The 16,042-nt window shown below is 49.6% G+C and overlaps 1 protein-coding gene across 3 annotated transcripts in view; it reads left to right on the plus strand.

Moving 5' to 3' along the window:
- PODXL (podocalyxin like) overlaps positions 1-15,070 on the plus strand; it is a 43,896-nt gene extending 28,826 nt beyond the window's left edge. For all 3 annotated transcript variants that reach the window (XM_016148737.2, XM_036231138.1, XM_016148738.2), the window contains exons 2-8: positions 4,456-4,971; positions 5,763-6,022; positions 6,352-6,426; positions 8,388-8,535; positions 8,808-8,869; positions 9,142-9,309; positions 10,944-15,070. In XM_016148737.2, the coding sequence (XP_016004223.2) occupies positions 4,456-4,971; positions 5,763-6,022; positions 6,352-6,426; positions 8,388-8,535; positions 8,808-8,869; positions 9,142-9,309; positions 10,944-11,141 (1,427 nt within the window). In that variant the 3' untranslated portion in view covers positions 11,142-15,070. The remainder of the gene's footprint in view (positions 1-4,455; positions 4,972-5,762; positions 6,023-6,351; positions 6,427-8,387; positions 8,536-8,807; positions 8,870-9,141; positions 9,310-10,943) is intronic.
- Positions 15,071-16,042: the final 972 nt, after the last annotated feature.

The raw sequence follows: 16,042 nt of genomic DNA on the forward strand, positions 1-16,042 counted from the left end.
TGTGAATGAGGAGTTATTTGGAAGTGGGGTCTTTGCAGATGTCACAAAGTTAAGACGAAGTCATATTGATGTCCTTATAAGAGCAGAGACACAGAGACACACAGCAAAGAAGGCCCTGTGATGATGGAGTCAGAGATGGAGTGATATAACTACAAGCTAAGGAAGACCAGAGCCTACTAGATTCTTCCCTAGTGCCTTCAGAGGGAGTTATAGCCCTGCTGATTTCAGATTCTGGCCTCCAGAACCAAGAGGGAATACATTTATGTTGTCATACGCCACCCCGTTTGTGGTCATATGTTACGGCAGCCTGGGAGAACTAATACCAGGTCCTCTGAGTGTGTGAAAAGATTCGGTTCTGAGAATTGAATGAGTGGTTACCTGTGTCCTCTTTTGTGGTGGTTCAACACAGGTCTGTTTGCTGGGCCTAGAGGTGAGACACTAGTGGGCCGCCCATCCACTTTGGCCCTAAAGAACACGTGATTAGCAGCCTCTGCGGCCAAGCCCCTTCGTTAGGCTGCGCTCCTGCCGCCCGTGGGGGTCGCGCCTGCCCTTTTTTTCTTGGAAACGAAATTCTGCTCTTACCTCTACTGCCCAATCAGGTCCCAGCTACTGAGGATTATGGCACCTTGTGTCCATCCCCACTGAAATCAGCATCTCTTAACATACCTGGCCAATGAAGAACAGCCACAACGATCCCTTAGAATATGCTACTGGTCCCCTCAGTGATACCCCAAATTTAATCAAGTCCAAGACACCATCAGGGGATAAGACGAACTGTAATTTTATGAACTGTGTAGAAAAAAAAAATAAAAACGCAGTCAAAGCGTGGTGACCTACAACAATTCACGAGACATCCTCATTTCAGAGACTTGAAAAAGCGTGCATCTTCAAACTCATGAAATGATAGTATTTCTCAAAGCCTCGATGGAGGGAGTGTCATCTGAGCTCTCTCTCTTAAGGAACAGAGATACTGTGAGTGAGCAGATCATACATGACAAACCACTCCAACACGTCTGTCTAAGACCTTTCTTCCTATTCATCATTCCATAGAATTGCTGACCACATAACTGTATTTAATGTGGACTACCATCGAGTCCAGGTTGAGGTCAACCAACTTAGAAAACAATTAGAACCGTTTCTGCCTGCTTGAGTCGGCATATTAAATCCAACATCTCTGGTATGCATACTCGTATTGATAAAGTCAGCCCAATATAAAATTATGATTTTCCCTCCTGATCTCACACTCTCATATTATATAACCGTACATATTTGCAAGAGTTTTTACAGATATTTTTTAGTGTGTAAGCCATCTCCGGGGTCAGATTCCGTATCCATCTTTCTGTGGCATACTGGAGTCTTGACTGTTGTTAAATGGGTTTGGGAAAAGTGGAGAGCGGTGGAGATGATGAGCAGATGTGGCTTTTTGTGTCAGTGAGCTCAAGTGCGCTTATTAAGAGTTTTTAGGCAAGGCAGTAACTGCATCGTCAGACTGGAGAACAGTGTTTGAGGCTACTGGTGAGTGAGTTCCATTGCAGATCGAGACTTACGGATACTCTGATTCACCTGCATACTCTTGTATATCACCATTCCAATTCTTAAGGTCCTATTTGCACATAAGTGACCTGGCGAGGTTACGAATTCGACTGATGCTATAATTTGGCAACTCGTGGGATCAAAATTGAAGTTGGACTTTTGGTCTTCTGGGCTTTCCGGCTATGTGCACTAAGAGATTCTTTGGCTGGAGCCTCTGTCTGGAGCCTCTTTCAGTCTGTGCTTTGATAGAATTTGGGAATTATTTCTTTCTTTAAGCCAGTAGTTTTCACTGGGAGTGATTTTTGTCTCCCCGGGGGACATTTGGCAATATCTGGAGACGTTTTTGGTTGTCTGGGGGGAGGGATGCAGGTATATTTGACTTGCATATAACGAGGAGACCAGGGATATTGTTAAATATCTTACAATGCATAGGACAACCTCTCATAATAAAGAAGCATCCAGCCCCAATTACCAATAGTTCTGGGGTTGAGAAACCCCATTTTAAGCTATATTCACCACAGTAAGAAGTAGCCAGCCCTCTCCATATCCCTTAGCTCGTCAAATATGCTGATATTTCCCTCAGCAATCTCGTATCTTTTGCCAGAAATGATCCATTATAAGAAGCACCATTAGTCTGTGAACTATTGAGAAGAACCACGGTCAAACCATAACACTGCATTGACTTTTAACACACGTCTTTGTATGTGTGCCCCTCACGCTCTTCTGTGGCCCCACGTGGCCCTGCCAAGGCCACGTCATGGGCACTTCATTCTAGGTGGCAGGTGAATGTGATGGCTTCTCTGCAAGATGCCGCAGGATACTAGAGTCATGTCCCTTAAAACCCACAGAATTCCAACTGTCTTTAGCTCCAAGAAGGCCCAATCACTAATATTTGAAGTTCTGTTGCCTGCAACCACTTCCGACACAAATTTCTGCTTCTCAGTAGCAAAAGGCACGTGTGCATGTTCACGTACACACGTGTGCGTGCATGACATTGGGATATTGTCTGACTTATGGAGGAGCTGGGATTACTGGAGATCGCTTTTAGGGGTACTGTTAATATCACTCACGTCAAGCTATAAAACTGGTCCAAAGAGGTCAGCACTGGCTTTGGACACTCACTCTGGAGTCCCCTCCCCTGATGCTTGTTTGCACTTGAATGTGATTTTGCTGCTGCCGCCATCAGAGTTCCTCATAGTCTACTGCCTCTGTGCTCACTGGATGGGATGAAAGTATCGAATTCATGGACGTTTAGCACTTACTTGTGCCCCAGTCACAAGGGAGGCTGGGAAAGCAAATATCCGGCCTTTCAGCATCTATAATAAAAGATGGATCCCATCACCATCAATCTGTGTGGGGAATCCCCAAATATAGAAAAATGGTATAGATTCTGATTGGCTGAAAAGAATGGCAAAATTCCCTCATGCTCCTTCCTACCATTCTCTCCCTTCTGCTCAACACAGAAAACCAAGAATTATTCTGCATTCTCCTCTTCCTTTTGCTTAGTACATCAGCAGGTAGTTGATTCACGCTCCAGAATCTGGTCTTGAATCCATCCTCTTTCCATCTCTTGTGTTAATAGCTCAGTATAGCTGACAATTACTCATTTCAGCTGGATTACTGTTCTAGCCTCCTCTCTTCTCCCTTCCATACTTTCTACCTTCCAATCTATTCTCTCCAAAGCGGTGTGTTTCTTTGTAAATCGCCCTCTAAAACTTCTTTGCTTTAAAGCCTCCGGTGGCTTCTTTTTGAACTCAGAATAAAATCTAATATCTTTATTTTGGTCTCTAAGGAGGGTGGTCTTATACCTCATTTTATTAAAGATACGATTTTTAAGAGAGCCTCTTTTTATTCTCAGACATGTACAATTTGGACAGTAAGTTAACTTTCACTTTACCCATAAGGCCCTACGATTCTGAGCTCCGCCCCCTCCCCCTTCACTAACTAAATGCCATTCTCCCTTGTCTTCTCTAGGTTCTTCTTTCTTCTTTGGGGCCTTTGCAGGTTCTGTTCCTTCTGCCTGGAACACTTTTCCTCCCATCTTCCACACAGCTTTCTGCTTCTTATTCTTCCAGTTTTGCCTTAATGGACATCCCCGAGCTGCCTTTCTTTAGCATTCTGTCTCAATAGCTCCTCCGCCTTCTCTGTATCGTTTTCTTGTTCGAGTCCTCCATATGATCACCAGAATTTGATGGTTAATTGTTCTAGTTGTTTAATCTCTGTCTCACCCACTAGAATGGAAGCACCCTGCAGGTACGGATTGTACAGGTTTTATTCACTGTTCTATCCCAGGGCCTGACAGGGAAACTGTCATTTAACTGTTCCCTCAATAAATAACTTGTTAAACGAACGAATCGAAGGCCCTCGTTTCCCGACCCCTTCCTTAGCATGTCTCACAATTGTACTTAAATAGTAATTTGTGTCGCATTAGCTTTGTCAGTCTCTCCTTCTGGATTATGCTTCCTGAGAACAGAGGTGTGTCTCTCTTGCCCTGCTTACAACAGAGCAATTCAATAAGCATGAGTCTGTTGAGTCTTCTGTAAGATCATGTGCCTGGGAGCGAGGGAGAAGGGGCCAGAGGTGATCTGAGCAGCCTGGTTCTGTGGTGGCGGATCGAAAACTTGAAGGGATGTGCATGAGGCCGATGGGGAGGGCAGGAGATTCACCGTGGGCTTCCATATGCAGCAGGACTAGTGGCCCAGGCTTTCTCTTCAGCATTGCCCTCGATTTCCTGTTTCACTCTCAGTCTCCCTCTTTGAGGCTTCTTAAACCCCAGGAAAGTCTGGGCACAAGGACCCAGGCCTTCGAAGGGCAGAGAAAGGAGCAAGGCCCCTGGATCCTGGGGAAGAATTGGAAGAGCGTGGAGAGAAAAACTTCCAGCTGATACCCTAACTTGATTCTGTGTTGTCCGTCTCGTAACAGACACTGTAGCCTCAAACCAGACAAACGGCACTAATGGACTCTCCACAACCCCCCGAAACACCGTGACGACCAATGGAACAGTCGGCGCAAGCACGATGATGATGACCAGCACCTTGACAGAATCGAGGAAGCCAGACTCAGACAAGAATACTTCCATTACGAATGGCTCAGAGAACGCTCCTACAACAGCTACTGTCACGACGGGGACCAAAACCCAAAGCAGCCAGGATGGACTTACAGCTACACCTGAAGCTGGAGTCCAAAGTAGCCCCAGTGTTACTGCGAACATGACCACGCAGGGAGGAGGTCACAAGAACCTCCAACCTACACAACATCCGGGTAACACCACAGGCAAAGGTCCTACTGTTCTTTCCTTGACCACCCCGGCGAACACACAACAGCCGACTCCGGGCTTTCCCCAGGGACCAGGCCAAATGACTACAGCTTCCCGTAGCTCAGGAACGACGGCAGGTCACACCTGCCCCTCTTTGCATCAGAGGACAGCTACCACACTAAGTAAGTAATGCCTTTTATTTAAAAGTCTTGATATTTTCTATTCTGTTCCACCTCCCACCCCTCACCCCCAGCCCCTCTCTCTAAGTGCTGGCCTGAACCCAGTCAATTAATTTCAAAACTCACTGATGGATCATGAGCCTCAAGATCATGACCCATGTCAGGTCTATTGAAGCAGAATTCCTGAGTGTGAACCTGAGAATGGGCCTGTCCAAGACCTCTCCAGGTAATTTGGGTGCATCTGAATTTAACAGATGCCACCACACCAGAAGATGGTGGTTGCATCCTGCAGTGAGGGCAAGGGCTCTGAGTTGGACACAGCCAGATTCAAATCCCGCCTCTGCCACTTGTTAGCATGTGGCCTTGGGCAAATTGTCAAGCCCCTCTGAGCTTCGGTTTCCTTGTTTATAAAATCGGGATAATTATGGTACCTTCCCCATAGGGCTGTAGTGAGGATTACATGAGAAAGTACCTTTGAAGCACTTAGGACAGTTCCTCCAGGAAGTCAGTGCCTCGGTTAATGTTAGCTATCGCTGCTGACGTCATTGTCATAGTCACTGTTGTTATTTCTTTTGTCTGGTTCTTAAACTGGCTCATCCAATCTGACCCATCCCTCAATATATTACAAGAATTGACCTCCCGTTTGCCTCTTCTTCCTCACAGTCTGCCTATTGCAGCTTGCCGTCTAAGTGGGGGGAAAGACCAAAGAACCTGAGGAAACGAAGAACAAAATGGGCCTTTTCTCTTAAAGATTCTACTCATCCTTTCTTGCAACTTTGTTTTCCCAATTACAGGATCATCGATTACCTCACAAGATCTGCTGCGCCCCAGCAGGACGCCAGCCATCACTGGGACCTCCTCCTCCGTCCCTGGGACCCCTTCCTCCACCTCTGGGATAGAGACTTCTTTGTCCAGCACGCTGCAGCCTACGCCTTCATCAGGACCTGTGGCCACATCTTCCGTCAGAACCACAACCTTCAGTACTCAGTTGGCTCCAACTTCCCCCAAAGACTCCAACGTCTCTATTCCTCACTCAGTTCTCAAGGATGACAGGGTAATTCCAGCAGGGCTGGGACAACAGGAGAGGCCTAGACTCCAACAGAAGGGGCTCAAAAGGAGCATTTCTACTCTTCCGTCCAGGCCAGGGCCCCTGGCTTGGGTGGTTAGGAGCAGTCGTCCATTTGCCCTGCTCTCTCCCTGGCTTTGTCGGATTCTGGCTTAGACAGCTGGACACACCTGGCCTGAAACTCAGGCCCAGCCATGCCCCCAGCTTGCCAGGAAATCCTTCCTTGGTGTCACCTACCCGGGGGGGAGGGAGGGAGGAGTCAAAGATGAAATCCTGTCAGTCTCTGCTTGAACCGTAATCCTAGTGGCTTCTTCCAGATAACCTGCACGAAGACTGACCGCAGTCTGAACGAGTCGATGCTCATCCTGAACCTCACGAAAACCGTCCACTGCGTGAGTACCTCGCTCGTCCAAGCCCCACCATCTGTCTACACCCCCAAAGTGCGGTTTCGCAGCAGGGTTAAGGCAGGTGGAAGCGAATGAAGTGTTCCTTCTGAAAGGAAACTGAGAGAGACGTGTTCACTTTCCTGGCCGTGCTTTGTCCCACTAGGAAGTGGCCCCTTCCGTCTTATAGAGGGACGAAGTGAGGTTCAGACTTCTCCAAACGCAGTCCTGCCCGCAGCAGTGCGGCAGGGCCAGATGAGCCGGGTCCCCTGGGCTTCCACTGTGTGACTGCTCACCTGCTCTGGGGGTCTGCAGACCCCAGTCCTAGAAGTCTTCAGGCTTCAGAGGCCCGTGTTGAAAAGGAGAAGCTTAGTCTACCTAACTCTCCCAGTCCTAATCATCTGTGGCTTTCTACTTCCTGGCCCGTGGCCTCAACAGAAGCATAGCACGGGGAGAATCTTCCTCTAACCCGAGGAGTCAAGAGGTGCTGACGGCCAGAGAGCCATCGCCAGGAGCTGTTCTTCCGCTCAGGGTGCTGCGTGTGTGTACTGGGGTGGGGGTGTCCGCATGTGTGTCAGTTAGCACATTTACATGAAAGCTACAGCGAGCAGTGTGTACATTTAGGCGGCCAGTCTCCAGGATTAAGGACTCTCTCTTTTCTCAGTGAATGGTTGAGCCCTGTCATGGTGACGGATGGCTCACTGCTGCCATCTCCTGGTCAGTGCCTATTTTTGCAAACATCCCTCAGAGCAAGAAACCAATGTGGTTTCTAAAGGATGGAGAAGTTGGGTTTACAAAACACTGTCGTGCCGCCTGTATTTTCTGCAGTTGTTTTCTTTCCGGTGTCCATTTTGCTGGAATTTTCCAAGTGGCCTTTACAAAAGCCTACATTTATACGGGAGTTTTATAAGGGAGCTGTGTTTACCTGGGTTTGGGCTTTGTGGTCTAGGCAGGAAATCGCTGTGATGCTTACCCAGCCTTTCCTCGGGCCCTCTTTTTGGCTAAAACTAAGACAAGTTGTGGGAGAAGCATTTTTTTCCTTTTGCTACAAAGGGAAGGTGGAAAGCCCTGGATGCCCATCTGCTGTCAGGCTGGGGAATTAGTAAACCTAAGGAAATTCCAGATAGAAACCCAGCAGATGGTTTGTGGGTGCCCTGAGGTGAGTCATACCAAGAGTCCTTTGCTTTATCTCAGTCCCTGACTCCTAAATCAGGTCCGAGGAGCACCAGCTCGGGGCGCCCCTCGGTGACATGGCAGGATTGGGTAGAAGCTGTCTTCACCCTCAGTCCTGGAGTCACATCAGCCGTGCTCCTTTTGCCTAGCAACATAGAAGGCTCCCTTCCAAGACGTCCCTGTGTGCATCTTCAAGATGCAGCCACGTTCCCCTCTTCGGCGACGGCTCTTCCTTTCTTCCTGTCAGCCTGCTTATGGTTTCAGAGAGTCTTAGCCTAGGGGATGGGCACGTGTTTCAACTTTGGGATAGATGACCTTGAGCGGTGAGCCACAGCTTCCTCTCCTGAGGTCTCTGGCTTGGGCACCCGGGCTGGTGAGAAGTGCAGAGGGAGCTGGCCTCCCCCACTGGCGGCAGGGGCGCGCTGCCAGGCTGCGCCTCCTCCGGCTCCTTCTGGGGAGAGATGTGATAAAGAGCATTAGGCTGTGGCCCTTTAAGAGTTTTGAGGGCGAAAGACACACTAGGGTAAAAGGTATTGTTCGACCACAGACAAGATAACCAGGGCCAGGAGACTGGGGAAGAGATCTCCATGAGGCGGAGAGGGCAGGGTCTGGTCCTGGACGATAGCACATACCTTGTGGCCCCTGACAGGCCCGGGAGTGGCACCAGGTGAGGCCGGAGAGGGGGATAGGTTCCTGCCGGGCCACCGCATTCACCTGACCATTGCTCCGAAGGGCAGTCCCCCAAGCCTAGGCTGCCATTGTGATCTCTGAGGAATCACCTGTGATCTCCCATTCAGGCGAGGAGCCCTCTGGATGACAAAGTGGTCACACTTCTGTGCCGAGCGGCTAAATCTACCTTCAACCTGACTCAAGACCAGTGCCACATAGAGCTGGTAGTCAGTTCAGCAAGCCAGGAGGTGGCAGTCAAAGACATCACTATTACATGTGAGTTGGGGGCATGGTGAGGCTGTGTGGGATGGGAGCGGGGATGGGGCAGGGGGCGATGGCTCGGGAGCCTCGGGGACGGGTCGGCACTGGCGCTCTCCTGGTTCCCTCGGAGTTGTCAAGCCACTGCCCCTTCCAGGGCCACCCAAGAGGGACACCACTCAGGAGACTGAGATCGAGTTCGTCCTCCTCTTGGGGCCCACGCTCTGTCCCCTACCAGCTCGCTCTGAGCCAAACCACTGAAGCGGCATCTCTCCCTCCCCCCCCCACAGCAAAATTCCTTCTCAAGGACGTATTCGAATCGCTGAAAGACCAAGGGGCTGACCTGAAGAAGGTAAGCGGGCTCCTCCACGCGCCGGGACAGATTGGGTCAGGAGTCTGTCCCTGGGAAGTCTGCAGTGGCTTCGTTCCGCAGTGCTTCTCTCATCGCAGAAGTACCCCTAATTTGCAAGCATCTGGAAGACGGGAGGTTAAAAGAGGGGACAGCGGGCGGGTGGAATAGGCCCCACCACCCCACCAGCAGAAGAGCTCAAGAATGAATGGGGTGTCAGAGAGAGGGGGTGCCCGGAACGTGTCCTACCACATAACATTCTCCTTCCTGGCCAGGTGGGAGTCAATAACGTACGGTTCGAGGGTCAAGGACCACCAGAGGAGACCGAGGACCGGTTCAGCACGCCCCTGATCATCACTATTGTCTGCATGGCATCCTTCCTGCTCCTCGTGGCGGCTCTCTACGGCTGCTGCCACCAGCGCCTCTCCCAGAGGAAGGACCAGGTGAGGATTCCACTCCCCTAGCCAGCAAGCAGTCCCGCTCACCGGATGACTCTCAGCCCCCTATTCCCATGTTAGAGGAAAGCGAGTGGTTGGGCCATGGACCCTTTACGCCAGGCAGAGAATATCCCTTCTAGGAAATGAACACCGTGGAGTGTTAAAGCAGCAGCGTGGCGGACGACTGTGGGCTTCGGAGTGGGAAAGGCTTGTTTTAAGCGGCAGCTCTGCCTCTCTGTTATCTGTGTGACCTCGAGCGAGTCCTAGAACCTGAGCCTCAGGTCTCTCATCCGCGTAATGGGGCGAATGTCCACTTTACACACGTGCTGTGAGGAGTCACTGATAAAATGCGCGCAGGCGTGTCTGTCTGGCCAGTTTTCACCCTCCTGACTAGAATTCCCATCGTCACATTGCTGCCCGTTGGGTAGAGCTTTAGAAACACCCCGTGCCCAGCTCCCTCGCCCACCCAAAGTTGGACCAGAATCTCTGGCTCAGTGTATTTGTCAAATGCTCCCCAGGGGACTCTACTGTGCAGCTCAGGTTGCATCTCATAGAGACAGAGAGAAAGCGCTGTCCCCACGGCCCCCCCGCGGCGGAGGGGGCCGCAGGTCCTGCAGGACCGTCTCGCTCGGGCTCAGAGAGGCTCAGTGGCCTGGCCCGAGGAAAGTCATATTTTATTTACTTTTTCTTTTAAACATGTTTTTACTGTGGTAAAGTATATGTGACGTAAAACTTAGCCATTGCGCCGTTTTCGAGTGCACGGCGCTGTGCGGCTTCACCGTGGTCCGACGCGACCGCCAGGACGCTTCCGCCTCCCCCAGCTGAACCGAACCGTTAAACACGTAACCCCCCCCCCCCCCCCCCCCCCCCCCCCCCCCCCGTCTCCCTGCACCCGGCCCCGGGAAACCCAGAATCCACAACCTGTCTCTTTGAAATCGCCCGCTCTGGTTACCTCGGATAAGCGGAATCACATAATATTTGTCCTTTTGTGTCTGGCTTATGTCACTTAGCATGATGTTTTCAAGGTTATTCCGTGTCGTGGCCCGTGTCGGAATCCACTCCGTCTTTTAAGGCTACTATTCCATTGCGTGTTATACCATATTTCATGTGTCTGTTCACCTGCTGGTAGACTTTCGGGTGGTTTCTACCTATCGGATATTGTGAATAATGCTGCTGTGAACATGGGCGTGCAAATACCTGTTTGAGTCTCTGCTTTCAATCCTTTTGGGTAGGTACCCAGAAGTAGAATTGCTGGATCGTAGGGTAATGCTTAACTTTTTTAAAAAATATATTATTTTATATCCAGTCCTTTCCAATTCAGCACAGTGGGGTGAGGCAGGTGCCTGTGGAGTGAGGTTTGCGGGGAGGGGATGGAGGGCTCGGGAGAACAAGGTGCATCTCCACAGGCTTCATGAATTTGCCACCAGGGTGAAGGAGGAGTGAGCTGGGAATTTTAGGGTGCTGGCCAAGTCCTCGTCTCAAACTAGCCCTGAGGCAAGTCAGTGGTCAGGATGGCCTCCAGGAGCACTTACTGTACAAACTGGGGTTCCGAATTATAGGGGTACACGTGCTTTATTAAGGCTGATCTCCCTCAAAAAAAAAGGTTACCCTTTCTTCTTGGGTCATCTTCCCCTCTTTAGCAACGACTAACAGAGGAGCTGCAGACAGTGGAGAATGGTTACCATGACAACCCGACACTGGAAGTGATGGAGACCTCATCGGAGATGCAGGAGAAAAAGGTGGTCAACCTTAATGGGGAGCTGGGGGACAGCTGGATCGTCCCTCTGGACAACCTGACCAAGGATGACCTAGACGAGGAGGAAGACACACACCTCTAATCTTGTCTGCCGGCGGCCTCCGACGGTGCCACAGAGCTCCAGACTGGACCACCTCAAGTGCCATTGGGACAGGGGAGGAAAGTCCTTCCCATTTGAGGGAAAGACTGGGGAGGGAGCAGACTTGGAGGGTTCCCTCCTCCCAATTCCGCAAAGGGCCTTAATTTTTCTCTTTCAAACTGAACGAATCATATCCTGTCTAGATTCCTCTTGTAAAATAACCTACTAGTGCCTGAGCTCAGTGCTGCTGGAAGATGAGAGAGAGAGAGAGAGAGAGAGAGAGAGAGAGAGAGAGAGAGGAAGGGAGACCAGAGATCGGGGACTTAGAGATCGTCACAGGTGAGACGACTGAGGCCTGAAGAGAGTGAAGCCAAGGGCGGCACAGCCACATGGTGACAGAGTCAGGATGAAAACATTCCTTCCTTCAGGCCGGTGCTCCTGCCCTCCACGCCGCACTGCTGTGGTCCCTTGTGCCCTCCCTCCAGAGCCGCCCGGGGCTGGGGGCGAAGCTGCCGGTCCATGGATGGGACAGGAGGGAGAGCGGCGGGGCCCGAGCCTGCCTCGGCGGGATCTGGTTCCTTGAAACACGGGTCCCAGTTCTGTCTCCTTCCCCAGCCTCGTCTGCCGTTGTTCCCATCCTCTTCGTTCTTCCCCTTCCATTCACTCAATTTTCATTCCCATTCTGCCCCCCGGGATCCTGGGACTAACACAAGTCATTCGTGACCTTGATCCCCTTGTCTGGATTCCGGTTTCCTGGCATTTGCTTAGTGAGACTTGGACCACATGAGATTCCCAGTGCGAATGAGGTCTGCTTAGGGGTCCGTCTACAGGTGGAGAGCTGGGGAAGCCCTTCCTCCCCGGGTGTGTCCTGGCCCATCATCCAAGGGACTCCCCGAAGAGGCTCCCCGAGTGTTCCATTGGCCTCTCCTTCCCACCAGGGACTAAAATCCACAGCTAATGAAGGCGAAGGGTTCCTATATTGTCGTTCACTGCTCAGCCAACGGGGGTGGAAACCCCAGCTAGGAAACCCCAAGATTCGCGTGAATGGGTGGCATTTGGACAGACTTTCCCAGGGCCCCAGAAAGCAGAGAGGCATCTTGACAGACAATCGAAGGAAGGCCAGGGAGGCTGGGCTCTTCTCTCTCATAGGAAACTCAGGGACTTTTCAAGTTGCTGAGAGTTTTGTTATGTTTTCTAACCCAGCCCTCTACTGCCTAAGGCCAAAGCTCAAATTGTAGAGACTTTCAGTGAGCTAAACTCACTGATTATGAGTCTCCTGTGCCATAGGGCAAGAGAGGCCTAGAACGTGAGGTGCATTGTAAGGTGCATAAGGGGCAGCCTGGGGGACTGGCCGTCTGTCTGTTCTCGGTGACCCCGCACTGTCCTGGCATGGAGCCGTGTCCTCTTCTCTGCCGTCCTAGTGGGGCTGCCCCGTTGTCCTGCAGTTTCTGGTAGCATCTCAGGGAAATAAAATACTATCTGTTCCTCAGCGGAGGGGATTTGAGGGGCTCAGCAGTTAGCTGCCATGTAGGAAGACTAGGCACGGTGAGGTTTAAACTGATTTTTCTGATGAGAGAATCCTGTGTGGGATTTTGAACTTTGCCCATGGTCACTATTGTCCCTGGACGTAAGCTCCCTGGAACTAACTAGGAAGATGGGCAGCACTGCTTAGGAGAGTGAGAACTGTCATTTTCGGGCAAAGAGTCAGAACCCAAGAAGCCAGAGGGACGCTTCTGATGACGTAGGCTCTCAGGTTTGGGATAGATTCTTTTATTGAAAGGGGAGGAGCTTAGGGGGAAGATCTGTCTCCCTCGTTGATTACCTGATTCCTTCTTCATAGCCTCTCGCCCATTGCCCTTGGGGTTCAAGTAGGGGCTGCAGTAAATTTCTCAAGAGTTAGACGGATACAAAGCTAACGAGGATCCAAAAGCATTTGCCCTGGTTCTCTAGCATGTAGAGGTTGGCAGGATGGGGAACAGTGCCAGTTTGGGGGAAAAGGAAGGATATCCTGTCATGCTGGGAAAAGATCTGGTCACTTCCTTCCTGCCCAGTATTTGGTTCTTTCTGTCATGGTGTCTGTGGGAAAGGCCAGGCCGGATTACGGCTCCTGTGCTGATTCTGCGTAACATTTCACCAGCCAGGCCTTGAGACCAAGACAGCAAATACGCCTCGGCAGACTGATCAAAGGTCGCAACCCGTAGGCCTCTTGGGGAGAGAGATGATGCCTGGAATGCCTGTGGCTCTAAGGAGACCTCTGAGAAGCACTGGGCTGGTTCAGAGGTTCCTTCTTTAGGTGCATCCACATTGTGTTATTCTAGCTTTTTAGGGCAACTTCAGAATCCAATACCTTGCCTCGGCTGGTTCTTGCCACTAGACATCTATGTCAAAGGCCATACGGCCATGCATCTGCAAAGGTCATCTTCTTCCCATCTTTTTACTGGTTTCTAAATGCTGTCAGGTAATTCAGATTCTGGGGCTGAGAAGAGAGAAGAGGAACACCGGCAACTCAGCATGACCGTAAACAAGTTATACCAAAGAGATGATAAACTCTTTACTTCAGTGACACACTGGTTTCCCCGAGCTGCGTACCAGGCTAGAAACCACGCCTCTGACGACGGGACAAAACCCAGTGGGAAACATGCTGTCATGAGCAGGGGGAGAAGCAGCAATGCTTGCGAAGGAGGTACAGAAATATTCTTTGCATCGTAAGGCAGGATACGGGTTTAATCTAGACACAAGATTCTTTTTTCCCCCCTTTGGTAAGGAAAGTTGTCAGAAAGTTCATTTAAACCACTTCCGAGATTTATCCTTTTTGACAATATGCTGGAGAAACTTTGAAGAACAAGTTCTAGCTGATACATACATACATACATATTTTTTGATAATGTAAATAAAAGTCACATATTAATCCACCCTGTACTGCTTTAAGTGAATATACTTTGGAAAAACATGTTAGCTAAGAGAGATGGCTTTAAAAAAAAAAAAAAAAACCAGGAATGTAAATGTCTATTTTACTAGAAATGACAAGTTTTTTTCTTTAATGAAAAACGAAATTAAGATAGGCTGATGACAAAGTATTTGTCTTGCGTACTGGGCATTTTTAAGTATGATCCTCATCCTTCCCCAGCAAAGTCCCAGCCTATCATCGTGAGGGCTGGAGTCAGTATACACTCATTGGAAAGTGACATTCTAGCCATAGGGAGAGGGCGTTAGAGACCTAGTCCAATATTTTTCTTTAAAGAGAAAATCTGAAGCCCAGAAAGATAAGTGGCTTGGCCAAAATCGTGTGGTTAGTGACAGAAACAGGATCAAAACATGTGCTGGAAGGAAGACTGTCCAGTGTCGTGTGCCTCAGAACCAAATTAAGGACAGGCACCAGAATGACACAAAGGGCAGAATTCCCTTCTCAAATCCTGTCCTGCGGCAAGGCCAGGGAGGGCGTGAAGACAGAAACAGAAACCTTGCTGGTCTTCCACATTCTGAGTTATTTGGGTCTAAGACTTAAAGGAACAAGTCTGTCAAAAAGAACAAAGTTTTGAATGAGCTTTTCTATAAGCGGTTACTAGCAGGACTAAGGATCAAGGGGGACAAGACGGGGGAAGGCGGAGGGACAAGGGTAAAGCAATGGCGGATCTTTCATCACTGTCACTAGCTGATTCACCGAGGTTTGGCGAAAACCCAACGCTGAGGGGAAGGCGGCGATTGTCATTCGATGTGGGTCTTCTCTGTCATTCGTGAATGTTACGCAGTTTGCCCGGGAGACTGGGGCGGCGGTGGGGGGGGGGGCACGTGTCTTGGTGGACAGGGGTCTGAAGTACACTGGAATTTACTGAGAAACTTCTTTGTAAAGACTATACTTAATTATTGCCATTTTTCTTACAAGAATATATTTTGGAAAATTGTATACTGTCAATTAAAGTGCTTTTGTGTAAGCTGGCTCAAGCCCTCGTATTGTGCCCTGACTGGCTTATGCTCTTCACTCGTGCGGCCCCCGAGGACATCAGACACTCCGATGAGTGCAGTGACTTCTGCTCTTAGTGATGCCTGCTGAACAATGTGGGTCCAGAGAACGAAGGAGAGGAGGGATCCTGGAGGTGCCGGCGGTTCTCCAAGTTGTCTCAGGTTGTCCTGGTGATCCTCGCTGCAGAGACCTTTTCTTCTCACAGCATTGTTTTTGTCATATTTTACCTCTTCCTTCCCGCTATTTCTGCTTTAGATACAATTGTGATTCACCTACCACTTAAAGTCCCAAGGGGGCTGCCGAACCCAGGTATGAAAACACTGGTGCAGAGACAAAACAAAAATATAAAAAAATCAACAAAGAGGTTCTGTACTGGCCCTGTTCTGCCCATAAAAGGATCTGCTGACTTGTCACAAGAAGCTTCTGCCTGTCCCTTATCTAGAGACAGAGTGAAGATGGAGGAGATTCATGAAAGGAATCAAAGATGATTGATCCTCTTCATCTCCTAGGCTTGTACGATCTACCTATATGTCAGGTGAATCTGGTCCACATTCATAGTTGCTATTACAACAATCTCTTCTGCTTGCCTGCCATCTTAGTTTTCAAAACATTTTTACATATCTTATTTAGAAAACTGTCACCACTCTACCAATGGGGAAATCAGGCACAGAGATCAAAGATTCCCTTTGAGATAACAAAGCTATTTAAATGGTAGTGCTATGCCTTGGATCGAGGTCTTTTCTTTTAGTCTTACGTTTTTTCAAAACCACATTAATGCCTGAGTTCCGACAACAAAGTATACTTCCAGAATGCAACTACTGTTAGGGTTTTCCTTTTATGTAGGAGTTCTGAAAGGCAGTTAACACCCTTAAGGGTGGACCAGAGTTGGGCCAGGGGTATTTTGAGGTTAACTTCAAGAGTGTGCCAAGGATACAGAAAGGAG

This window comes from Rousettus aegyptiacus, unplaced genomic scaffold (assembly GCF_014176215.1).
Source record: "Rousettus aegyptiacus isolate mRouAeg1 unplaced genomic scaffold, mRouAeg1.p scaffold_m13_p_13, whole genome shotgun sequence".
Classification (NCBI taxonomy): Eukaryota; Metazoa; Chordata; class Mammalia; order Chiroptera; family Pteropodidae; genus Rousettus; species Rousettus aegyptiacus.